We start from the raw sequence: 27,481 nt of genomic DNA, 5'->3' as shown, positions 1-27,481 counted from the left end.
TAACTTGAAAATTGCGACCTGTAGAGGGCGCACAAGGTTTACATGGACACACAGAAACAGATTCTGAGCCGATTGGTATACTTCAAGGTGGGTGGGTGTAGGACCAATATTTTTGGTTCTTCCTCCACATTATAGTGGTGTAGGGTATAAAAAAGCTTTGAAGGGAGATTATACAAAGTTTTTACTACAAAGTTTTCAATTATTTTGATACAAATTTTTTCCAAATTTCAAATTTTATAGAAAAAAATTTACATAAAATACTACTTTTTACTTAAAAATTTAGCAAAATTTTAAAACAACTACTAACTACAGCTAATACATAAATTAAACTAATTACTCTACTAAAAGGTGAAATGAAAAACGAAAATTATTTGAAACTAATTTTGAAAACATTTTCATTTTATAGTTTGTATTTTTCCTTAAATATTGTTACTTTTTCATGTTTTTTTTAGTAAAAAAAATGTGTTAGAAACTAAATTAGAAAATACATAGTTTTTTTGTTTATTAGTTATTGTTGATATGTTAAGGATATAAATATTGCTAAGGATTTCATATTAAATTCAATTCCATAATATAGAATCCTTGATATTGAGTTTCAAATCTGTATGTATGTTTTGTTTACTAATTTACGGGCAAACCGTTAAAGGACAGTGTTAAAGGAAACCATAAGTTTAAGGAAAATTTAAAAAACAAAGTGGAAAATAATAAGAAATTCAATAAACTTTAACTTTGGTTTGGAATGATAATAGATTAGAGATTTTCAATATTTGTAGTTGTTTTAGTTAATAATTATAATAAATTATCTACATATTTATATAAATAAATATACATACATACATAAATATTTTTTTTTTTTCAAAAATTTTTAAAGGATTTTTTAGGCTTAAGGGTTTTTTTCATTTAATTTTATACTATTTTCTTTTTGAGATTTTTATTTTTTACTCATAAAGCCGAGTTTTTGTTCTTTAGAAGGATAAATTTAAATTTTGTTTATAGATTTTGTTTTTTGGTTTTTCTTGGCTAATCATAATTTAAAAGAGAGTTATTGAAATAGAGAGAGAGAGACAAAAATAGTTATTATATAGTTAGTTACAGTGTGTTGAAGACAGAAAGTTGGGTTATATTTTGAATATTGAACATCATGATGTTGTTGTTGTAAAAAACAATCGTTTTTATTATTTTTCTATATAAGTATTACTTCAATGACTCTATAAAAAGTTTTTCTTGGCTGCATCCGTTGTATGTTTATCGGTATCTTTAAAGTCTTTCGATGTTATGGGTGGTCCGCGAGATTCAAATGTTGGTTTGCCCATGGCCAAGGCGGGATTTAAATCGAGCATAGTGCGTGGACTCATGGCAACAATACTGGCACCAATGGGACCTATAGAAAGTGTTAAAAGAAATACATAAACAAAATTTTAATAAAAATCTATCTATCGAAAATTTGATTAAAAAACTAAAAATATATTTTATTAAAAATGTATAATACGTTTATAAATAAGTATACAGAATAAAAGCCATTTAAAAGCAAGCTGGAAAAGCTATTAGTTTAAATTTTTTTTGGTAGATAGTTAAGAGAGGAAAATTAAAAACATGCTTTATGGAAATTTATTACATAGGAATAGATTAAAAGCAAACACTATTTACATGCAATTTTGTTTTTAATTATTTTTTAACAATTTAATTTTCTTTTTTATTTACATTTGTTTATTTTTTTATTAATTTTGTTTTTATTATAATTTTTTATTTAAACTAATCAGTTGAACTAACAGGATTTCTAAGGGGATTTCTTTTAATGTGGTTTGGTATTTTTTAAACTTATCTAAGAATCTCTTTTATTTAAGGGGAATAATTAGTTACTAAATATTTGTCTATTTTTTATACAGCAGGTGACAGACATAAAACAGTTTGATCAATTACCGAGCTAGAAGGTCACGATCATAGTTAAGCCTTTGGTCTCGATCATATAATATTGATAGAAGAGACAATAGTTTCGATCTTTCAAGAGACTCGATCATAAAAACGACTATAGACTGTTTGATATATTACAAAACTGATACTATAGAAAGCCTATAGTCACGATCATAGTAAAGTCTTTGTTCTCGATCATATAATATTGATAGAAGAGACAATAGTTTCGATCTTACAAAAGACACGATCATAAAAAAAAACTATAAACAGTTTGATATATTACTAAACTGATACTACAGAAAGCCTATAGTCACGATCATAGTAAAGTCTTTGGTCTCGATCATATAATATTGATAGAAGAGGCAATGGTTTCAATCTTACAAGAGACACGATCATAAAACAGACTATACACAGTTTGATATATTACTGAACTGATACTATAGAAAGCCTATAGTCACGATCATAGTAAAGTCTTTGGTCTCGATCATATAATATTGATAGAAGAGACAATAGTTTCGATCATACAATAGATACGATCATAAAAAAGACTATAGACAGTTTGATATATTACTGAATTGATACTATAGAAAGACTATAGTTACGATCATAGTAAAGACTTTGGTCTCGATCATATAATATTGATAGAAGAGACAATAGTTTCGATCATACAATAGACACGATCATAAAAAAGACTATAGACAGTTTGATATATTACTGAATTGATACTATAGAAATCCTATAGTCAAGAACACAGTAAAGTCTTTGGTCTCGATCATATAATATTGATAGTAGAGACAATAGTTTCTTAAAAGAAGCTTTCATCTCAATCATAAATGAGACAATGGTTTTAATCATAAAATAGACTTTTGCCTCGATCATAGAAGAGACTATAGTCTCGCTCATAGAAATCCTTTAATCTAGATCATGGAAGAAACTTTAGTCTCGTTCGTAGAAAAACTAAAGCATAACAGAAACTATAGTTTTGATATTAAAAGAGAATATAGTATCGGTCACAGTTCCGATCATAAAAGTCCCTTCAGTATCGTAAAAGCGACTATAGTCGCGATCATAGAAGACTCTTTGATATATATCGTATAAGAGACTATAGTCTCGAGCATTGGTAAGACTTTGATCATAACTTATACTATAGTCTCGATCATAGAAGAAACTTTAGTCTCTCGATCACAGATATAACTATAGTTCTGATCATAACATAAACTATACTTTCGATCATAGCAGAGACTTACAGTTTCGATGATAGCAAATACTAAATATAGTCTTGATCATAGAAGAAACTTTAGTCTCGATAATAGAAGGAACTTTAGTCTTGATCATAGAATTAACTATAGTTCCGATCATAAAATAAAGTATAATTTCGATTATAGCAGAGACATATACATAGATCATAGCAAATACAATATATACTTATGACCATAGAATAAACTTTAGTCTCGATCATAAAACAGACGATAGTTTCAACTGTGGATCATAAAAGTAAAATTATTCAATTTCTATCATAGAAGAGACTTTGATCTCGATCTTAGAAAAAGCTTTGATCTCGATCTTAGAAAAAACTTTGATGTCGATCATAAAAGAGTTTTGCAAATCGACCATAAACGATCACTATCGATCACAGTTTTTTAAGCCAAATTTTAATTCTTTTTATAAAAATCACAAACTTGTTTCAATTTTGTCACTTACTGTATGGAAATAAGTAATTACAGGGCTTGGGGAAATACATTTTTAAGTGATGGTTATAGGTGGGGGAATTATAAATGGGGGTGACTACTTTATATTTTATTTAATTTAATATATAGTTTTTTTTAAAGGAAAAAAGTATATTTTAATTTTGATTTGTTAAGAAACACACCCTCCCATTTCATTTTGCTTCCGTTTATGAGGCAGAAGTGTTATTTTTTGAGCATTTTCTTTTTGGAAAAATGTGTCATTTGTGTTTTTTTTTTTTTTTTACTTTTTTGTGATATTAATATGAGCGTTGTCAATTTGAAACTTGTTAAAAGGATTTTGCTATTTTGTTTGTTTTGTTAAATGAGTTTTTAGTCAAAACCAAAGGCCACATCTGTAAGATACAAAATAATTATAGATTTTTTTTAAAATGTTTAAAGATTTTGGTGTTTTGTTAAAAATTATAATAAAATTGTTTAATTATTATGTAAACTAGAAAAGAGATGTTGTATGATTAAGAATCTAATTTTTACAAATAATTTTGTACAAATTTGTTAATAACTAATGTATGAAATAGATACACTCTCCTAACATGATAGTCAACTGATGTAAAATAGTTTTATGAATTTTTTTTAATGTTTTAAATATGTTTTTGAAATTTTAAAACATTTTATTTTTATACAAGTTTACCTTATTTTACTTATTTTTTTATTTATCACATTTGTTTTTGTAATTACACACACTTACATGAAATAACATTTTTATAAAACATACAAATAGAAAAGATTTTGGAAAACACAAATTTTTTTGATCAATTTTTAACAAAACTTTATTTGTTTATAAAATTTACTAGTGATTCCTTAACTAGAGGTCTTCATAATGAGAGTAGAATATAAATAAGATATAACTCGCCATCGTAATCAAGACTATAATAACGATCTTGATCATGGAAGAGACTGTAGTGCCAATCATAAAAGAGACTTACGTCACAAAGAAGGAAGGAAGAGAAGGAAGAGTATCGATTATACAAAAGACTACAGTCTCCATCATAAAAAACTATAGTTTCGATCATAGAGGAGACTTTTGTCTCAATTAAGCAAGATCATAGAATGGACTATATTCTTAAACTTTATTCTCAATTATCTAGGAGTCTCAAGTTCAGATTACGGAAGATCTTAGAAAAATATAGACTATCGAGAGAAGAAGAGTAGACCACAGTGTAGATCATAGAAAGATACTTTATTCTAAATCATGGAAGATACTTTAGTTACGATCATAAAAGTAAACTTAAGTCACGATTAGGGAAAGGCTCGATTATAGAAGATCATAGAATGAAACTATAGTCTCGATAGAAGATACTATAGTTTCGTTAGAAGAGGCTGTTGTCTTGAGAAACTATAGAGTCGATCATAGAAGAGACTACAGTTAGGATTAGAGAAGGGAACATTATTCTCAATCATGGAAGAAATTGTACTACCGATCAAAGAATGGGACTGAAGTCACGATCAAGTAATAGTTTATTTGCGACCATAGAAGATACTCGAGCATAGAAAAAACGATAGTCTCGATCATAAAGGAAACTATAGTTTCGATCATATCGGAAACGTTAGTCTTACACATACAAGTGTCTATTGTATCGATCATAAATGAGACTTTAGTCTCGATTATGGAAAAACATAGAGGAGACTATAATCTGTAAAGAAGATACTAAAGTTTTCATAGAAGATCGCAAACTAGATCTCTTGATCATAGAGGAGACAATAGTATCGAGTGAGACTTTAGTCTCGATCATACAAGTGACTGTCATTTCGATCTTAGAGAAAACTTTAGTCTCAATTATGGAGGAGGAAAACTATAGTCTCGACAGGAGATACTAGACTAAGATCTCTTGATCATGGAGGGAACAATGTGTAAAAGAGACTATAGTCTAGATTATACAAGTGACTATCATTTCGATCTTAGTCTGAATTGTGGAGGAGGAAAACTACAGTCTCGACAGAAGATACAGACTGTAGTCCCGACCATAGTAGAAGGCTTAAGACACGATCAAGGAAATACTATCATCTCGCTCATAACTACAGCCTCGATCATAGAATAAACTATAGTCTCAAGCTTAGAAGAGACAAAAGTCTCGATCATAAAGAGATTCTAGTTTTAATCGTAAAAGTGGATACAGTCTCGATCTCAGGAAATAATATAGTCCCTATCATAAAATACCCTTTAGTCTTGATTATGGAAGATCATAAAAGAGACTATAGTCTAGATAGAAGATACTATAGTTAAGATTGTTTCAAGTTTCAAGCATAAGTCTTGATCAGACAAGTGACCATCGTTGCGATTATAAAGGAGACTACTGACAAGCTCGAATAAGAGCCTATAGTTTCGATCATAAAAGAGACTTTAGTCACTATTATGAAAGATCACATTAGTGACTATGATCTATAGTTTCAATACCATATGAGAGAACAATCTTGTTCTTAGAAGTAACTATGGACTCGATCATAGAAGAGACTATAGCCACGATCATAGAAGACAGTTCTCTTTCGATCATAGAAAATTTTATTTCCAAACGTTTCGATCATAAAGGAGACTACAGCCAAGCTCATATTAGATCATAAAGGAGACTTTTGTCACTATTATGAAAGATCACAGTAGTAACTATGATCTCGATGGAAAAGACTATTGTTTCAATAGAAAATACCATTGAAGAGAGTACAATCTTGTTTTTAGAAGTAACTATGGACTCGATCATAGAAGATAGTATAGTCAGGATCATAGAAGACAGTTCTGTTTCGATCATAGAAAATTATATTTAAGAGATTATTCTTGAACATAAAAGAAGTTATAGTCTTGATCATAGAGTAGATTTAAGTCTCAATCATAGAAAGAAATTTTCTTCCATTGATAGAAGAGACTTAAATCTCGATCATAGAAGACGCAAGATGCAAAGATCACTAGTAAATTTCATATTAAAGCCAATAATAAAACTGAAAAATTATAAAAGACAAAATACAACACACACACACTCAAATTCAATTCAATGGGGAAAAAAAGTATAGAAAAGTATAAAAGAATTTTAAAGTAGATTTAGAAACAAATTCTTCCAATTAAATAATCAAATACCAAATCCAGCGTAGATTAAAAACACATACCGCAGCTGTAGGTTTATCTCAAAACGTTTGATTACTAAACAAAATCTCCAATACAATCCAAGGCAAAAAGCGAGAAAAATGCGATAAAAATGTTTCAGGATTTTCAAAAATTTTCTTTTTCTTTTTTTTGGTTAAAGATGATGGAGTAAAATGATGAAGATCATAATGAAGATGAAGAAAGGAAATGTATAAAATGTTTAAACAAATCCATAATGTTTTAAGCAAACACAAATGGAATGGATGGGTTATCCTGTATTATCCGGGTTTTAAATAGATATGATCTTTAGCGATATGATGTTAATTTTTTTTAATGTTAACATTTAAATATTCTTTTAGTTGGACTAGTTTTGTTGTAGTTACTGTTGTGGTTTTTTAATTATTAAGTGCTTTTTATTTGGATGGTGTGTTGTTGCATTGATTTCATGTTTGTTTTTTTAGGTTTTAGGAGATGATTTACGTCGCAATTGAGCTGGATTTCAAAGCAGTCTTCCCATTTTACCTTCACGATTTTTGCTAAGCATGGCCGTATATTCATCTAAATTTTATTAAATGTTAAATATTGTTGAAATGAAAACATGTTTGGTTATAAATAAATAAAAAATACATTAAGTTATAAATATTTAATTAACAATAAAACAAAATAAATTTAAAAAAAATATTAAATAAAAAAAGGTTTAATATATGTAGTTACGATGGGGTTATAAATAAATATTGTTATTGTTGTTGTTATACAAATATTTATATATGTATATTCAGGTAATATTAAATGCATTATTTGTACAACGTAATTATTTGTTTTAATTTATAGAAATATTTAATTTTATTATTTTAAATTTACAAGTGATTTTAGGTGCAAAATCAGTTTTGGCTCTGGATGCTATGCGAGTTTTTTTTTTTTAATTTAAATACAACAATATTTTATTTTTATTATTATTAATAAATATTTTTACAACTTTGGCTAAGCAGTAGTTAGTTAGTTTGTGTCTGTATTTGTTCTGTAAGCCAAAAATTCTATTCAAAAATTCACTTGTTTTTCATTCATTCCTTAATAAATATTTAATCAAAAATTATTTTTTTTTTTAAATTCAGCTCTGTAGTTTTTTTTGTTGTGTTGTTGTAGAAACTGCAAAAGTGTTCTGTACATTTTTTTTAAATTTTTGTGTTAATCGTTTAAAAGCTTCATTATCTGTATACATTGTTTTATAAAAAAATTAAAACAAATTTTTTGATTTTTTTTTTTTTGGAAAATAAAAAATTTAGTTTGATGGGGCAAAACAACGACCAAAAATATGCCAAATAGTATAGAAGAATTATAATTGTTTATCCATTCAAAAAAAAAAAAACAACAAAATTTAATTTATTTACACTATACACACACACTTTTCCGATTTTCTTCTTTATTTCCAGTTGTACATCGTAAAAAATGCGTTCGCTTTTCCTATATCGGGTACTTGCTTTCGAATCGTAACTAAAAAATTGTTTATAAAATGTACACTGGCCCGGAATTGATATAAGATTTAAATTTTTTGAATCTAGAGTCCCTACACAGATATACACGCCTGGTACCAAATTGACACCAAATTTTTCAATAACATCCGTTGTCAAGTATTTACGTACTACATATAACAGCAACATGTAATGTAGGCCACGCAACTTTGCCAACATTGCAACAATTCGTTGTCACAATCTAAACTTTATGCACACCCGTTGTCTAAATGTTAACAAACGTGGTAAGCTCACGTTTGTTGCGTGGTCTACATTACATATTGTTATTGTATGTATATACTTGACAACGGATGTTATTGAAAAATTTGGTGTCAATTTGGTGTATATTTTTTTTTTTTTTCCTCGGACTCTTAACTTTTCGCCCAAAAAAGGGAATTTTGTTAAGAAATAGATGTGATTACAGATGTTCATCCTTTTGACTCTTAAGCCCCTAGTTTCATCAGATAATGGACTTTAATGTTTCCACCCAAAAAAGTCGAAATTTGCTAAGAAATAGATGTGATCACAGATGTTCATACTTTTGAACCCCTAGTTTCATTAGAAAACGGACTCTTAAGTTTTCATCCAAAAAAAATCGAAATGTAATCTCAGATGTGGACTTTAAAGTTTTCACTCAAAAAATTTAAATTTGCAAAAAAATAGATGTGATCTCAGATATTTATTCTTTTGACTCTAGCGCCTTTAGTTTCACCAGATAATGGACTTTAAATTTGCTAAGAAATAGATGTGATATCAGATGCTCATTCTTTTGGGCTCTAGCGCCTATAGTTTCTCCAGAAATTGAGTTTTAAGTTTTTACTGGAAAATTGGAATTTTACTGGGAAATAGAAGTGATCACAGATTTTTAACCTTTTGAACTTAGACCCACTAGTTGCTCCATAAAATTAAGTTTTATGTTTTCACTCAACTAATGCAATTTCGGTCCATTTTGGCTCTAGTTTCGCTAGGAAATGGACTTAAAAGTTTTCACTCAAAACACCGAATTTGGGTAAAAATTAAATTAATTTTTAAGTTTTCTCTCAACAAAATGCAATTTCGGTCCATTTTGGCTCTAGTTTCGCTAAGAAATGGACACTTAAAAGTTTTCACTTAAAACACCGAATTTGGATAAAAAACTAAATTAATACAAGTTTACGATTCGAAAAAGTACCCACTTAAACTCTAAACCTTTCCAAATACACAATATCGTTTCGCCTATTTATCCTCAACTCATAAGAAATGATCTCCTATCAAATCCCTTTTCTGGCTGCCAACATTAACCTATTAAATACTCACCCGATTTTGGACTAACTAAGTCTTTGGTTTTATTATTCATACGTCTAGGACCGGTACCAGATCCCATGGGGCCGGAGTTAGGTCCAGAACCGGGTGTACCACAACCGCTTACACCTCCTGCTTGACCTAAAGCAAAATGCCACAAAAAAACAACGAAACAACAACAACAAAATATTTACAAACACAATACATAGCAATTGCTCTCCACGCGCCACAAAAACTCACCTGGCAGCCTGGGTGGACGGGGCTGTTCGACCGGAAGCACACGTCTACGTTTCTTTGGCAGTTTGGCTCGTGCCTGTGTATGCGAATAGTACATGGCAAAGTTGCTAACAATAACGGGCACTGGCAGTGCAATGGTTAGCACACCGGCTAGAGCACATAATGCACCCACAAACATGCCTATATAGGTTTTCGGCACCATATCGCCATAACCCACTGTGGTCATTGTTACTAGGGCCCACCATAAACCCAACGGTATGCTATTGAAATCATTGTGGGGATTCGTTTGTATTCGTTCCGCATAGTAGACTAGACTCGCGAAAATTACAATACCCAGCACCAGGAAAAATACCAGTAATGTCAACTCCTTGGCAGAGGCTCTAAATGTTTGTATAAGAATTTTAAGACCCGACGAATGTCGCGTCAGTTTAAACAGTCGCATGATGCGTATAATGGAGAAGAATTCCAATATATCGGCATTCTCCAAATGTGAAGCAAAACGTTGTAATACCAAATCTATGTAAAAACTGAGGGTGGCAATGTAATCAATGATATTCACTGAAGATTTAATAAAGTCACACTTATTCGGTGATGATATAAAACGGACCTATGAGAAAAAATTAAAAATATAAATCTATTTCGTAGTTTTAATTATAAACTAAAGTACTTACTAGTATTTCAAACGTAAACCAGGCATTACAAACACATTCAATATAGAAAAAAGCTATGTGGGCATTTGTCTGAGGTTTATCCAAATACCAGGAGGAACTGCCATTTGATGTGACTACCGTTTTATTCACAATATACGGTACTCTCATATCCGGGTGGGTTTTCAAACAGAATGATAATATTGAAATGCATATAAAGAACACCGATACAACACCAATTATCTAAATAAATTAAGCATAGAGAGAGATTAGAGACGAAAAATAAACTTTCATTAGATCCATTCTTACTTTTGCGGCATTTGAACTATATGGCTCATCGAATAGTGACCATATTCGTGGTTTTATTTCCTGCCACCATGATAGTGTTCCCTTATAATAGTCTTCTTCGAAACCAAATTTTCGAGCTAATTCCTCTTCGGACGGTTTTTCTGTATCTAAATCTAAACGATCTAGTACGGCAAGAGTTTCTTGAGTGTCACGATGCTGTGCGCGGTAGAGAGAAAGAGAAGCATTGAGAGTTATTTATTAAGGAATGGACTTGTGTTTGTACCTGGGTGTAAGTCATCCAACAACAGGGTTCAACTTGATTTGAATCTAAACCCCAAAATTCCAATTCTTCTTCAAATAGTGGTCCACATACATCCGTAGGATAATGAAGTTTACCAGTTCTGAAAAAGAAAATACATTTTATAAATAAATTTTTTCCCGTAGATTTCAACATTTTTTTCTATATTTTGGACAATAATTTCACCTCTATTTAGTATAAGGTCTGGGCTAAAGTTTAGTTCATAGTCTGGAGTATAGTATAGTCTATAGTCTGCACGATAGTCCATAGTCTAGACTATATAGTGTTATCTATAGTTAGAACTATTGTGTGGAACTATAGAGTGGACTATAGCCTAGGCTGTAATCTGGAATATAGTCTAGTCTATAGTCTGCTAAATAGTTCAGCCCATATATACTATAGTCTGAATAATAGACTAATCTATAGTTGAAACTATTGTCTAGTTTATAGACGGGACTATTGTCTAGTCTTTTGTCTGAAGTATAGTCTGGTCTATAGAGTGGACTATAGCCTAGGCTGTAATCTGGAATATAGTCTAGTCTATAGTCTGGCCAGTAGTTTAGCCCATACTCTGAACTATAGTGTAAACTATAGGCTGGACTATAGTCTAGTATATAATCTGGACTATAGTTAATTCTATAGTCCGGACTATAGTTTAGTCTATACTCTGGACTATTGTTAGTCTATAGTCTGGAGTATAGTTTAGTCTTCTGTAGTGTGACTATAGTTCAGTCTATTGTCTGAACTATTGTTTAGTCTATAGTATATTCTGGACTATACTTTTAATTTATAGTCTGAACTATAGTTTAGTCTATAGTCTGGACTATAGTTTAGTCTATTGTCAGAACTATAGTTTAGTCTATAGTCTGGACTATAGTTTAGTCTATAGTCTGGACTATAATTTAGTCTATAGTCTGGACTATAGTTTAGTCTATAGTCAGGAGTATAGTTTAGTTTATAGTTTGGAGTATAGTTTAGTCTATAGTCTCTTGTATAGTTTAGTCTATAGTCTAGACTATATTTTAGTCTATAATCTGAACAATAGTTTAGTCTATAGTCTGGACTACTTTTTAATCGATAGTGTGGACTTTATTTTAGTGTATAGCTTATATATAGATTTATATAAGTTTGTAGTCTGGACTATAGTTTAATCTATAGTCCGGGCTATATTATAGTCGATACTCTGGGCTATAGTTTTATCTATAGCCTGGACTATAATGTAGTCTGTAGACTAAACTATGGTTTTAGTTTTATAAACTAAACTATATTCTAGTCCATTGTCTAGAGTATGGACTAGTCTGAATTATAGTCTACTATATTATATGTACTATAGTCTAGTCTATCGCCTGGTCTATAATATGGACTTTAGTCTAGTCTTTAGTATAAACTATAGTCTAGTCTATAATCGGAAATATTTTCTGTAAACATAAATAACACAATCATAAAAACATATACTCACCTATAATAATTCAACACCTGGGCAAAAACTCCCGGATGTCGATCAAAAAAATATTCATTTAGTAGCGGATCATAGTTGGCCAACGCTTCCGTTAATTTTGACAGTCTAGTGGCTGGGATTTTCTTTAATGTTGCCTTATATGTCTCATGTCTAATGCCGCCAACATTTAAAACAACCCGATTTTCTGAATCCATATTTATTAAATTCATAGCTGTATGAGAGCGGGAATAATAGGAATTTTTTTTCGGTATATAAGTCATGATGATGAGCTAAATTAAAAACAAAAGAAAAACCAAAAACAAAAAGAGCCAAAGGCTCCTTTATATTACTGACCTTACGTTTAAGTGTGTGTATGTTTTGTTTTTTTTTTATTCGCTATATATAAGAGTATGTTATGATGGCGTATTTGCTTTTTTTTAATTAATATTTTAATAAAATTAATTAAATGATTTTCTCTTTGAGTCCTTTTTGAGTGCTTGTTACAAAAGACGACAGCGTAGAGCGTATGATGATATACTATGATGCGATGATTTTTCTTGATTTAATTTTTTTACAGTTGTTGCTGTTTATCTCAAGGATTATATAATGGTTGTTGTTATTAATAATAATATTAAATATTAATAATAAGTATGTATGTATGTTTGTTTTATATAAAAAAATGTTGCCGATGTGTTAGTTAGTTATAGACTACTAAGCATTACAATTATTTTTATTGATACATTTGGAAAGCTAAGTTGCAGCAACAGTTAACAGCATTTGTATAGCACTAAATATGTTGTTGTTTTTTGTTGGTTGTAGTTGTTCTGGTTGATTGATCGATTGATTGATGGACAGACAAACACGCTTTCACACACATACTATTAGCTGGTTAATAAAGCCATTGTTGTTCTTGTTGTGGCAGCAGTTTAAGTTTTTGCTCTTGTTGCACTTGATATTGTTGCATTATAAAAGCCAACACATACACATGCAACAATATTTACACATGTGTATGTGTTTGTGTGTGGGGGTTATGTATATCTATCTTTTTAGTATTATTTTTAGTATTTATTTATTTAATTAATATATAATTTTTTAATTAATTTTTTCTGTTTTATTTTTAATTATTTGCAAATATATCGAACATTCAAGGCGTATGTAAAATCAATGTTCAGCGCTGTAAAAGAATTAAAAGCATATAATTTTAATTAGTTAATTTATAAATGAGATATCTGTGGCAATAAGGAAAAAGTTAATAATAGTTATACTAGACTACAATCCAAATTATAGACTACACTATAGCCCATACTATAGACAACTCTTTAGTCCATAGTCCAGACTATAGACTAGATAATAGTCCAGACTTTAGTCCAAATTATAGACTATACTATAGTCCGGACAAATAACTATAGACTAGACCACAGTTCATACTAAATATAGACTATACAGGCAATAGACAAGAATACAGTCCAGATTTTTGCCCAGACTAAAGAGTATAATACAGTCCAGACTAAAGACTAGACTGTAAACGATACTAAAGACTAGATAGTCCAAACTAAAGTCTCAACTAGACTATAGTCAATAATATAGTCCATACTAAAGTCCAGGCTATAGTCCAGACAATAGACTAAACTATTACTAATACTATTGATTAGGCTATAGTCCAGACTATAGAATAGACTATAGTCCGAACTAAAGACCATAAACTAGACAAGAGTCCATATTGTAGACTAGAATATAGATTAGACTATAGACTGGACTAAAGTTTAGACTATATTCCAGACTATATACTATAGACTAGACTATAGTCCAGACTATAGCCCAGGCAATAGTCAAGACTATAGACTAGACAATAGTCCAGACTAATGTCCAGACAATAGACTAAACTATTATTTATACTATAGATTAGGGTATAGTCCAGACTATGGTCCGAACTAAAGACCATAAACTAGACAAGAGTCCATATTATAGACTAGACTACAGTTTAGACTATAGGCTAGACTATAAACTAGACTACAGTTTAGACTATAGGCTAGACTATAGACTAGACTATAGTCCAGACTATAAGCTAGACTATATTCCAGACTATAATCCAGACTATATACTAGACTATAGCCTAGACGAGGCTATAGTCCTGACTTTAGTCCAGACTATATTTAGTCCTGACTTTAATCCAGGCTATAGTCCTGACTGTAAACTAGACTGGACTATAGAAAAGACAATAGTCAAGACTATAGTCTAGACAACATTCAAGACTATAGACAAGGCTATAGTTCTAGCTTTAGTCCAGACTATAGTAGACTAGACTATAGTCCAGACTATAGGCTAGACTATATTCCAGACTATAATCCAGACTATAATCCTGACTATATACTGGACTATAGCCTAGACAATAGTCAAAACTATAGACCAGACAATAGTCAAGACTATAGGCGAGGCTATATTTAGTCCTGACTGTAAACTAGACTGGACTATAGACAAGACAATAATCTAGACTATAGACTAGACAACATTCAAGACTATAGACAAGGCTATAGTCCTAAATATAGTCCTGACTTTAGTCCAGACTATAGTCCTGACTTTAGTCCAGACTATAGTCCTGACTTTAGGCCAAACTATAGACTATACTATAGTCCGGACTAAAGACTATATTGAGATGAGACTAAAGACTAGATAGTGCCGACTAAAGACTAGACTATAGTTTATACTATTATCCATACTAAAGTCTGTACACATTCTGACTGCAGTCAGAATAAAGACCAGAATATGAACTATAGTCCGGACTATAGACTAAACAATCTAGTCTAACCTTTAGTCTGGATTATCGGTTTATAATCTACACAATATAGTAATGTATAGAGAATCTAGAAATATAAAAACATATTTTTTGTCTAAATCGAAATATGCACTATTTCCTTAAGGACACAGACATACATACATATTGAGTTGTTTTATTATTGCTTAATTAAGCCCACGTGTTTGGGTGTTATTTTTATATCTTCCATTAGGGTTATTGAACTAATAAATAAAACCAAAAAGTGGCCAAATAAAAAAACTTGATAATCAAATAAAAGTTCAAATACTATAAAAATGCTGCTCTGCTTCGCTTTACTTGACTTGATACATACATACATATGTATGTAAATATGTGTGTTAACTACTTTCATCAAGCAAAATACATATGAATGTATACGTGTGAGTTATAAAACGGAAATAAAACTGAAAATTTATAAAAGTTCTGCTGGATTTTATGGCTTTTATTTTTAGCTTTGTTTTTGCTGTTTTTTCCTTATATGTATTTGTATTAGTGTCACTTGATAATTTGTTGTCTTTTTAAACACACTGTTGCTATTGACTGTCAGTGTTTCTTCCTTTAAATAATTTCTATATTTTGTTGTAATAAAACGCGCGTATTTTTCTTTTTTTTTTTTTGTAAAATTTATTTAGGTTGTTTTTCCTTTTAACGAGCATGCGCTTAATATGAGCACAAAACAAGGATAATTAAGTATGTAAAGATAGTAACTGAGTCTGTTTTTAATTTCACACACATACACACACACACACTCACACCCTTTAAACACCCGCACTCTTTGTTAATGTGGATATGAAAAATACATTAAATGACAATTTATTTAGAGTGTTTAATCTCTATAGAACATAAAATATTTAGCAACCAGTGGAAATATTAAATTTTATTCTTTACACTTCATTTGAAAATACATTTAAACACAAAATCAAATGAAGAGGTTATAATTGAGTTTGTAATAAAAGAGATAATGTGGTTAATGTAAACCACATTCTAAATAGATCTTTATTAAATTTAATATTTTTCAGTTAAATTGTTGCTATTGAGAAAAGAAGAAATAATTTCTTAGTTAAAATTAGCTTATAATTTCTTAATACAGAATAACATACTAACGACTACTACTTACTAACGGCATTACTTGACAGTAGTACAGTAAGGACTTAATTTTAATCTTATGTAAGCATGTAAATACTTAATGGCGTAATTTGCATACAAGAAATCAATAAAAGTCTCATTTGGTTAAGAATGTTTTAAGCAAAACCTAGACAGTATAATGAAATGTGAAAAGTTCAAGAGTTTAAATGGTCTATATAAAAGGTACAGTATGGGTATTTTACGGACTCCATCAGTCAACACATATTCTCAGTTAATGCAAACATCGCACAAAGAATCACTCTAGCTCAACGATTCAACCAGACTGCTTTCATATATCGACCTATAAGGTAAATCAGATATACACTCTCCATAGATCCATACAATCTCCATAGATTTAGTAAAAATTTGAACTCCTCAATTCCCTACCAGCGATTGAAAATACTGATCTCAGTAATGTCGGTGTGACTGAGTTGACAATTCTTAGTCGTTGTTCGTTGATGTCCTAGTCGTTCCGGTACAAAGAACCGAATGTTGCAGTGAAACCAAGGAAAAGTTCACACCAGGGGGAATCATATAGGCTAATGCCAATCTCCCTCTGTCACCCATTGCCAAAAAACACGAGAAACACTATTCCTCCCGGAATTGCAACAACACATACATTTAACAGAACTTCAACATGCACAGCACAATAACAGCTTTAACAGCCATTACCATACAAGTTTGCCACAACCTTAATCAAGCCCGACCAAGTCAACATACGGTGTTCGTACTGTTAATCCCGCCAATCTCTTCATAGATATTTTTACATAAGATTTCTTCGACAACACCAAGAGATGGCTTGTGAATTACATGTGTGGACGACAGTCATTCGTGGAGTTTAGGAACAAGAGATCCAAGTCTCGTGGAATTAAACAGGGAGTTCTCTAAGTTGGAGTCCTTACGCTGATAACCCCGGACAGCGACCAAATAATATCCTACACCGATAACTGCTCGATATTGGCCACGGTTTGATGTCCTTTGCGGTTTGATAAACAGTTACTAATGTGATCTTTTCAACTTCTTCAGCGACTCCCCTCACTACATGGACAAAAAAAGATCTGATATAAAAATATATTTTTGCATCAGATCTCTCCGATAATACCGAGAAATGGCCAGTGAATTACACGTTGGACGACAGTCATTTATGGAGTTTAGGAATAAGAGATCCAAGTCTTGTAGAATTAAACAGGGTGTTCCCCAAGGTGAAGTCTTTTCTCTAATCCATTTTAATTTCTATATGTCTAAACTACCAACACCAACGGACGGTGTCGAAATAATATCCTACGCCGATGACTGCACGGAAAATATATATACGACATAATCCTAGACAACTCTCTTCCCTACATAGAAAGTTGGGCTAGAACTGGATCTGACAGTCGATGGTGAAAAAATTCTGCCGGTAAATCACCTCCTTATGTCCTTCGCAAACATCACTGCAATCTTCAATCTGCAATCTTCACCCTTTGTAAGCGAGAGAGTGGACAACCTGGTTGACTCTAATTCTTCTTTCGTCACTGATGTACTTTTTGTAAACGAGGGAAAAGATTTTTAGTGTCCCCTTTGTAAGCGAGAGAGTGGACACTTAAAAAAACAAACTTAAGCTTTTCGTACTCTATGGGGTGACGATTGACTTCCTTGTAAGACAAGCATATAACAGTTTGTCACCTTGACACGAATGTCGAGTGCTTTACGTGAACACCTACCTTGACGGCCTTATTTCACGGTGGTCTTTTTCACCCACTGGGTAGATTAGATACGGTCTACCACGCGCCGCTGATTCCTTCTATGAAGAACTCAGGTGCCAATTTTTGTACATGGCTGGGCCGGTCCATGTACAAGAACTTTGAAGAACTCGAGCTATCTAATCTCTTTCCATAGTACCTCCGTTGCGGGGTGGCAGGCAGCATAGGATCAATCCCAATGCAAACCCCGACAAGGAAATAGCAATCACTGGTCTAAAGTCAATAGAAGGGACGACTACCCCAACATCAGATGAAATCAATCTTTGGGTATACCGGAATGTGACCACCCTTATAATGTCATGAAAGATTGCATTATTTAAAAAGCAATCCCCGTCAACTAATGGCCTATTCCAGTGCATTACTTAACCTCTTAAAGCCAGCGCAAACACACTACTGAGATGGCTCTGTTGCTCTGTCACATCACCCAGTGGCAACAGCACCGGAGAGAGAATCCAGACATATTTGGCATTTGGATATACATATCAGTCCTTAACCCAACATTCTCTTCCCGCGAATTTGGGTATAAATCACAGCCACTACGTGGATTCTAAAGGAACCTCAACCAATTGACCGGTTAGGACTTGGTCCTGTGGGCAACCGGCCACCCGTAGTGCCAGATTATATGGTACTCTGGTTATACACCATGTCAAATTATTTCAAGGAAAGGCCGAGGATACATTTGATCATCACCAGTTTATAGTCCCGGCAGACTAGAGGTATTGGTACCACCTCTATACCCCGGGATTGCAATACACCAAGACGGAGTTTTTCATCAAGGAAACATGCTCCAGGGGGGGGTGGTTGTCGCCTGGACAGTGGGTGGCTAGGGGTAACCCTAAGTGGTAGGTTAAATAGGCAGTCCGGGACTGTCCTACCGAACTGCTGGGTAGCGGTCCAAAGCTGTCAAATCACAGCCCTTAAAACAGTAACAGGGTGTATTCAAAAGACGTCAGAAGATCACCTACATGACGAGACGAAGAAGTTTTCGGTTGCTAATGGGATGTCATCGGAACGACCCCCCGAACCACTATCTAAAGGTGTTAGAAAACCACATCAAATACTGTTACTAGAACAAAAAATTTGATAATTCTTAGAATGAATTAAATTTGCAGTTTAGTTGGGAACATCAGTAACTTTTATTTTGGGGTCACCCTATGTATTAGTTTGTATGTCCTTTACCTTCGTAAAGAAAATTGAGGTTTTACTAAAACTTGTAAGATTTTAATGAAACTTGTATTTAAAACTATTTTGTATAGAACAAAACAGAAGAAATTTGTTTTAAAACGCCCTTATAAAATAAACTTTAAAACCCATTATTATGAGGACAAAACCACAAAAAAACACTATGTATTTCTAGAACATAGCACCATATTTGTTATATCTCAGTGTGTATGTACATATGTATATGTTCATGATTTATTTACTGCTTTTGTATTAAAGCTAATTTATTAAACACATAAGTATTTAATAATCATGTTAGAAAATTTCCAATACATTAATTTCAAATAATCATTATACTATTTTTACTCTATAATTTAAACATATTTAAATAATTCTATGGTAGTATTTCATTTTCAACCACTCATTTTAAATTAATTGGAATTATTATGAGTGTATTTCAAAAAAAATAATGAAAATCAAAATCCAAAAACAACAAACTTTAAGAGGGGGTTTTCAAATTGCTGTTAAAACATTGATTGTTATTCTAAAATAAACAACAACAACCATTGAAATGAAAAATAATATATTGACTCATCCTTAATGATAATTTCAAATATTAAAAAAACTAAAACACTCACACAGACGGACTGACACACCAACTCAAACATGAACACACAATTTAATTATTTATATCAGCCATAATGTATAGATTTTTCAGTTTTGATTTTGTTTTCTGATTCTTCTTCTTAATATTTCTAATATGATTTCGTTGATGTTTAATAATGATTTTTTTGTTGCTATTGTTTAAGTTTGTTTTGTTATGATTTCTTTCAATAGAAAAAATAATTAAAATTTATTTACACACTTCTGGTTTAAAGAAGCGCAAATAGACACACAGCTACACACACACACAGCCACATTGTATAAAACGCCTAGAAAATAGCAACAGTTTTTATTAGTATTTGTTCGGAGGAGACGAGCACACGATTATTGTTGTTTGGAAAGCAGAAAAAAAAGGTGGAATCATTGTTTTGAACCACAACAATATAAATAAAACAATATAAACAATTGCAAAAACATTTAACAAGAAAATAATAACAAAAATAACAACAGCAACAACAATTTTATACAATAACAAAATATAAACACGAATGTACTAAGAATAGCAAATCACTATGATGGTTTTTTGTTCTTGTTATTATTATTGTTTTTGTATTTTTGCCAAGTGTCTGTTGAATAGACAGAGTTTTCAAGGTATTAATTGTATTTTTAGTATTAGTTTCATTGCAATATTGTTTATTCAGTTATTTTCTAATTAATTTTTATTGGAATTTAATAATAACTAATTGTATAAATATTTACTTTAAATGGAAATGTTTTTATTAAGTTTAAGGAGGATTTTGGGGGTTATGGTAGTGCCGTTCAAAATTATGAAGTGGTTAGCAGTTCCTTTAATTACCAAGTAAGGGGTTAAAGGTCTAAAATTTACGTATACAACCATTGGTTTACGGAGAATATTGCTAAAGAATAAGAATATGTAATCGGGATAGTATGTAGCAGTCATTGAAAAGTATGCTATTAGATAAGTGGTCTCAATTGAAAATCATTCCATTAATTAACAAAATATATATCATTCCCTTAATATACGTTATCTGAAATCTACTTTATCGAATTCTAGAAATGTTTACATATTTACCCACAAATTTAAAGTGAATTTGGAATGTTGGTCCTATAGACGATTTTACATAGGTCTTTAGGGATCTATCATTTCGATATTTATTAGCTCGATATACTTATTTGTGAGATTTATGCCAAATTTTATAATCATATATCAACATTAATATGGACATTAGGGTGACAATTGGCAGCGTACTTTGAATTTGAATGCGTACGATATAGCAACTTTGTGGAATAACATGGGGAGGAAAAAAGTGCCATTTTTGGTACTTGTCTCCTTCATGTATGTCCCCTTCTTCTGTTCCCTTGAGTGTTCCAGTTTAACGCAGTTCTGGTAATGTCGTATGTTTGCTTCTCGCCATTTGCATCTCCTAATTTCACTGTATAGGGTTTGTCCAACGCCAGAGCGTGTAGTTAGGTATGGTCAAAACACACATAGGATTTTAAGAAGACAACGATTTACTAATACTTGCATTTTATACACGTATTAGCGTTCCAAGTTTCACAACCGATCAGAAACGTAGATTTCACATAGTGTAATTTGGATGATTTCCAAATAGATGTTAGGTTCAATATTTCCGATCGAACCTTCGTTGGTGAATATAATACCCCCTTAATAGCATAATTGGCTGACGTCATCTATTTCATCTGCACCAATTACAAATAGATCTTGGGAGTCTGCATTAACGCGTAATGTTTTAGTCTTCTAGACATTAATTTTCAAGCCTGATAATTCCGCCGCCAGGGTTACGCCTCGCAAGTTTGCCGCTAATTCTGAGTAGCTGTGCTCCAGTAGACAGATATCATCAGTGTAATCAAGATCCTTTAAGCGACCCCCTAATCCTCAAACTATCCCCTTACCGTTATCGAGAGCTCTACCAAGAATCGTATCCAGAACTATATTGACTAGAAGTGGTCATCTCTGCCATGTTTTATTCTGTAGGAGGCGTTACTGTATAGGCTCTTTATGAGACGTATGAGTTTGAGAGAAATTCTCGTATTCCAGTGCACTCCAAATCACTTCGTGGTTTAGTTTATCGAATGCCTTCTCGAAGTCTATAAAGCATATATAAACGTTGGCGTTACCCTGTCCGAAATCCTTCGGGCAATTATTTGTGCTTCCTCCTTATTAAGGACGCATAGCAGCGTAATTCCACGCCTTTTTCGGAATGTTTATTATAACACTTTGTCATCTCATTGTTCAGGTTCTAGTTCTTCCAGAATAACCGAATGATTGGCAGTATTATTCCGGCAATCGTATATGGATTAAACTTTAAAACTTTAGCAGAAATTCCGTCAACACTTGGAGATTTGTTCCTCTTAAAAGTGCCGATGTATGAGTCACATATGCTGTTAATCCGTATGGAACGGTTACTATCCGAGTGCGGTTATAGTCATCCTAATATACCTCAACCTGTTTCTCTTTTGTTGTCGCAAGTTCAACGGTCGCATCTATTAAGGCCCTTTGCGATGCTGCATGACCACCCATCATTTTCCTCAGGACGGATGCTCCCCGTCTCTGATGATTTCGTCTAGCCAACATTTTTTGTCTCGACGAGCACTACTTTTCGCTTCTACATCGAGCTGCAGATGTAATTTCACTACGAGTGCAATCTTTACTAAGTTCAGATTCAATATTCTGCCTTGGTTCGATTGCTTGCTCGGAGATCCACTCCTTACAGCGACGATTCCTATGTCCGAGATTTCGAGTGGCAGATTCCATTAACAGTGACTTCACATTTTTCCATTCCATTAGCTCTCCCTCTTGGCAAGGTCTAGCAGCATTTCCCAAGGCTTCGGAATACGAAGCGACAACTTCAGCATCGGATAGCTGAAAGCCAGATTCGAACCTCTGCGACTAGAAATGGTGATCGCTCGCTCTGTATGTACTTCTAAGACTACGCACATTTAAAAGAGAACCATAAAATTCACCGCTTATCGCCACGTCGCCAATTTTATTCTCTGTTGTTGGATCCGAGGGGACCCCTGTTGCCTTATGGATTCTGCTGGAAGGGAATGGCGATCCACCTATTACAAGATTGTTCGCCACAGACATACCCAGAAAAGGTTCACCATTAATTTGAGAGTTTACAATTTAATGTGAGAGTTTATAATAGCGGACTTTTTGGAACTTTATAGTAACAACTTGTATTTTTGAATGTTGTATAATATGGAACCTAGGAACATAAAATGAAACACATGTGACCTTTTTATGCTTTGACTCAGCTCAGCAGATATTGACCCCAGGACAAAAATTTTGAGAAATGATGTCCTAGAAGGAACCATGCTTTCATTTTCGGTGGGTCGGAAATGCAGGTCTAGGGACAAATATAGACCAATCTTAATAAAATTTTGTGCATAAGGAATTTCAAACCATTAACAAGAAAATATTATTATAAAAGCTTTAAAGTTTAAACATATTTTAAGTGTTTCATGAACTCATTCCTTTAACAGACTGCAATTAGTATCTTTCAAGAGGTCCGAGGATTTTTTTTGTTAAACAAGTAGTAAGTGAGATCTTTTACACAATTTTCATATATAAAATAATAAAATTACAGAGAGTACCGTCACCATTACCACCACCAACCATCAACGCCACCAACTTTGACTTGTTCCAGTACAAGTACTTTTCAGTTTTCTTCTCTGTAAGTTTTTGTCTCAGTGTATGTGAGTCAAATGGGTGTATGTGTGTGTGTCTGTGAGCAAATGAAAATGTACCCTACAAACATTTTCTATTGCGGAAGTTACCCGTGTGAAACTTCCAAACGTGCTAAAAGCTCGCTAGCGATGTTGCGGAAGTATAAGAATTCTTGTCACCAGTCGGGAAGAACTGATGCCGAGCTGGGGAACGTCTAAGAGTAACGTGGAAGATACTTCTGGAAGACCCGCAGAAGAAACTTCTAGATGACTCTTGGAAGTAAGATATTGCCAAAGACTCTTCTAGATGTGACTAGGAAGTCACTTCTTGAAGTGACTACCTAGTATCATCTAGAAGTGTTCCTATCTTATCTTCAAGAAGATGAATTTTCTCGTCTTCTAGAAGATGAGTTTTCTCTTCTTCTATTTGTATACTCACCAAAATATAATCTATAAAAATAAATCTAAATAAAATGAAATTTTATAGTTTTTATTGAAATAATTGATATTAAAATAGTAGAAAAAATAATTGATTTAACAACTAATCTAAAAAAGTAATATATGTACATTAGACCGACTCACAAAAAATGGTGCTTGAGTTACCCCCTCAAAATATTCGCTGTTATGTAATATGATGTTACCCAAAATATTTTCGGTTAAGTGCTGTCCATTAGTGAGCTGGATAGTTTTAAAGAAAATATCGTATGGGAACACTATTCTTCATGTTAAATTCAATATTTTACCCAGCTTCAAAAAATCTTTGTTATGTTTTATAATGGTTCCCAAAATATTTCTAGTCTATCGATGGCCGTTCGTGAGCTGAACCGGTTACAAAAAAGTCCCTTTTCAGTTATTTTGTTTTAAATTATACAGCAGTTCTTAAGCAATATATACAGTATGTGGTATCATTTGAAAAGTTTTTTGAAGCCAAGTCTAGTGGTGCGCAAAATTTGCAAAATTGTGCATACATTTTATTTTTCTTAGTGAAAAACTTAACAATTTTAAATATTTTGGAATATGACAATTATAAGCAGACGGTTATTTATGATTAATACATCATTGGACGCGGCTTTAAAATACTTTTTAAACGATACACCGTATTGGATATTTTGTTTCAAAACAAAAATTTAAAAAAAAATAATTCCAAAATACCTTTTTTTAATTTAGTCCAGCTCACGAACGGTCATCCCTAGACTTAAAATATTTTGGGAATCATCATAAAACAAAGCAAGGTAAATTTTGAGAGGGGTAACAAAAACACGTTTTTGCTTTCCATACAGAGTGGGAGTGTACATACATATGTATCAAAAATTTAGAATTATTACCTTATAATAGATAATTTTCAGGAAATCTGTATTAATATTCCAACTGTTGACTGGTATACTTCCAAAAATTGTAAAACGTTGGACTCTAAAATATTTTTGTAGTTCTTCATAAATTTTATGATCAATCCATCAAATTGTAAGATTTATATTTTGGAACGCATTAATCCTTCAACAAAATAAATAAAAATAAAATAATTAAAAATTAATTAATTAATTTATTTATTATTTTGAATCAATAAAAACATTACCTTTCATGAACATTTTTTAAATAACTTGGAATTAAACCATCTATAAAGATCTGAAATTACTAAGCCATGGATTATTTTTAAAATTATAACTAACGATAGAAACACCTTAACGACCCTAAACGGGATATTGTTTTTGACACTAATACTGCAATACTATTTTTTGTTTGCTCTCTTCTAATTAAGGAGTTATACACGTTCAAAAACTATCTACTTAGGTTTAATATCTTGGGAACGGCATGCTCAATATTAAGAATATTAGTATCATATGATAGGTCATAGAAAGACCTGATGTTAATAACTAAAAAAGTACCTATAATTAGAATAATTAAATCCAAAGCTATATGAAAATTAATAAAATTGTATTTATTTAAAAAAGGTGGGTTTAAAGATATCTGATTTCAATATTAATTATCTTATATGGGCAATTTCGTGTCGAGTGACCCAAGTCAAAAAATAATGTATGTATAAATTAGTAGTATTAATTTCAATATAATGATTCCAGATAGGGTTTGAATACTTTAAGTAAAAATCTTAATGTATTTTGTTTTTAATATGTTTTGTTTTTAATATAAAAAATATTTTGTTTTTAATATAAAAACATTTTTAATTAAACATATTAGACTTCGTTTAAAAATAATGGAAATGGAAGCCGTTTAGAGTTGTTGACTTATTCCTAAAATAGTATTTTAATGCAAAATATGACAACTTACTTTTTAATTTTATTTATATAATCCTTGAAGATAATTACTTTTTGGTATATATTTAATAAACTTCGCCAATTAACAAAACCTTCTTAAATGTTTATTAACAGTTGACTTTTAACACAACACTGTCATATTGTTTTTTATTACTTAAGATTCACAATATATTAATTACACTATTTTTCTATGAACATTAAATTCAATAACTCATTTAAGTTTTACAATGAATAATTAAAACTGAACATGACTGGACAAAACACAAAACATCACTGAACTTAGCAAAATTTCTGCATTATTTATTTTTATTTTTTTCGCGTTCACGCTAAAAAATGGAGTATTTATATTTTTTTGTTTTTGTACTCTTTTTACTATCATCCGGAAGTAACCTAAAAGAATACTACCAGACGGCGAAAACTAGAAATCAATGTATTTTGTTTTTGTAAAATGTGTGCTCTCGTCTGACAATCGTCCAGAAGTGACTACAATCCACACTTCCAGATGAATAAAATACAACATTAATGTGAACACTCTTCAAACTGTCTTCCAGAAGTGACAAAAACATACAAATCAAGAAGATACAAATTAGGAAACAATGTATTTTGTTATTGTAAAATGTATGTTCTCACCCAACTCTCATACAGAAGTCACAAAATCGTATACTTCCAGATGAAAAAAATTCAACAGTCATGGTTTTTTGTTTAAGCAAAATGGATGCACTCTTCTAACGATCATCCGGAAGTAACTTAAAAGTATATTTCTAGAAGACGAAAATTCGAAATCAATGTATTTTGTTTTTGTAAAATGTGCGTTCTCGTCTGACAATCGTCCAGAAGTGTTTCTGACGTGGCGTCTGGGGTGATGCGCAATAGTTTTGTCTTCTAAATGTTTGAAGGGTATACAACCTCAATAATTTTTGTTGGTCATACTCGTATCTCCAAGATATAAAAGAATTTACACAGAAGAAGAAACACTGTATTTTTTTGTTTATTTTTCAGATTTTTTTTCTTTTTGCTTTTTTTTCAACAACTATATAAATTAACACAGCTTTTAAAAACATTTATTTAAAAGATTTTATTAAACTTTTTTTTTGCTTTTTGATTCATAACTAATTAATAAATTGGAAAATGATTTAATAAGGGCTGGTAACACAATTAAGCTTTTTTATGGCAACTAAATTATAAACTTTTCTTTTAGTTATAATATTTATTTAAATAATTTTTTTTTTTTTCGTTATTTAAATACTTTTTTTATTATGATTATTTTTTTCTACAGGAAATTTTCACTTCATTTATAAAAAAGGAAACAAGTAAAAAAACTGTTAGCTTCTTCTAAAACTTCATCGATTTTTCTCGTTTGGTTGGCACTTGGTTTCTTGACACTTTATTTTTTTTCGTTTTTTTGGTTAAAACTCTTTGAACACAAAATAAATTATTCAAATTTTTTTACACAAATAATATTTAACAAATTAGTAAAAGCCATAAATTATAAATAATATTTCATTACAGATTAAATTAACTCATTTCATCAAAAAAAAATGTGTTTTGAAAAGTTTTTACAACTTTAATTTCTCACCACAAAGGAATGTATCTATATCTACCTTTTGTAATTTGTTGTTAAAAAAAAAGAACTT

The 27,481-nt window shown here is 31.4% G+C and overlaps 1 protein-coding gene across 7 annotated transcripts; it reads right to left on the bottom strand.

The window, feature by feature from the left end:
• Window positions 1-318: 318 nt before the first annotated feature.
• LOC119609540 (potassium voltage-gated channel protein Shaw-like) lies at window positions 319-27,481 on the bottom strand. Of its 7 annotated transcripts, none has more exons than XR_005231935.1 (9): window positions 27,449-27,481; window positions 12,445-12,713; window positions 10,971-11,088; window positions 10,709-10,903; window positions 10,424-10,642; window positions 9,756-10,359; window positions 9,531-9,656; window positions 3,782-3,991; window positions 1,159-1,381 (listed from the first exon to the last, which is right to left on the bottom strand). XR_005231935.1 is itself a non-coding variant. In XM_037964369.1 (8 exons), exons 2-8 carry the CDS (start codon window positions 12,702-12,704, stop codon window positions 1,209-1,211), a joined length of 1,695 nt encoding a protein of 564 aa, XP_037820297.1. In that variant the 5' UTR covers window positions 12,705-12,713; window positions 27,449-27,481; the 3' UTR covers window positions 319-1,208. The 7 variants fall into 7 exon arrangements, 4 of the variants coding, with proteins under 4 accessions (XP_037820297.1, XP_037820298.1, XP_037820299.1 ...); XR_005231933.1 differs by lacking the exon at window positions 3,782-3,991 and adding an exon at window positions 6,750-7,284 and having other exon boundaries at window positions 1,304-1,381; XR_005231934.1 differs by lacking the exon at window positions 3,782-3,991 and adding an exon at window positions 6,750-7,284 and having other exon boundaries at window positions 1,304-1,381; window positions 9,531-9,647.

Source organism: Lucilia sericata, unplaced genomic scaffold, assembly GCF_015586225.1.
Source record: "Lucilia sericata isolate MDLA Ls3-8-SP2 unplaced genomic scaffold, ASM1558622v1 Contig001001F_arrow, whole genome shotgun sequence".
Classification (NCBI taxonomy): Eukaryota; Metazoa; Arthropoda; class Insecta; order Diptera; family Calliphoridae; genus Lucilia; species Lucilia sericata.
Note: the sequence above shows the minus strand (reverse complement) of the source record. Positions and strands in the feature narration are given on the sequence as shown.

Excerpts from the sequence above, each read along its gene's own strand:
- LOC119609540 (XM_037964369.1), bottom strand. The coding sequence starts at position 12,704 with ATGACTTATATACCGAAAAAAAATTCCTATTATTCCCGCTCTCATACA. Across the intron at positions 11,089-12,444 it reads CAGGTGTTGAATTATTATAG|AACTGGTAAACTTCATTATC; the intron begins GTGAGTATATGT and ends TTTCTTTTTCAG. Across the intron at positions 9,657-9,755 it reads CCGTCCACCCAGGCTGCCAG|GTCAAGCAGGAGGTGTAAGC; the intron begins GTGAGTTTTTGT and ends ATTTTGCTTTAG.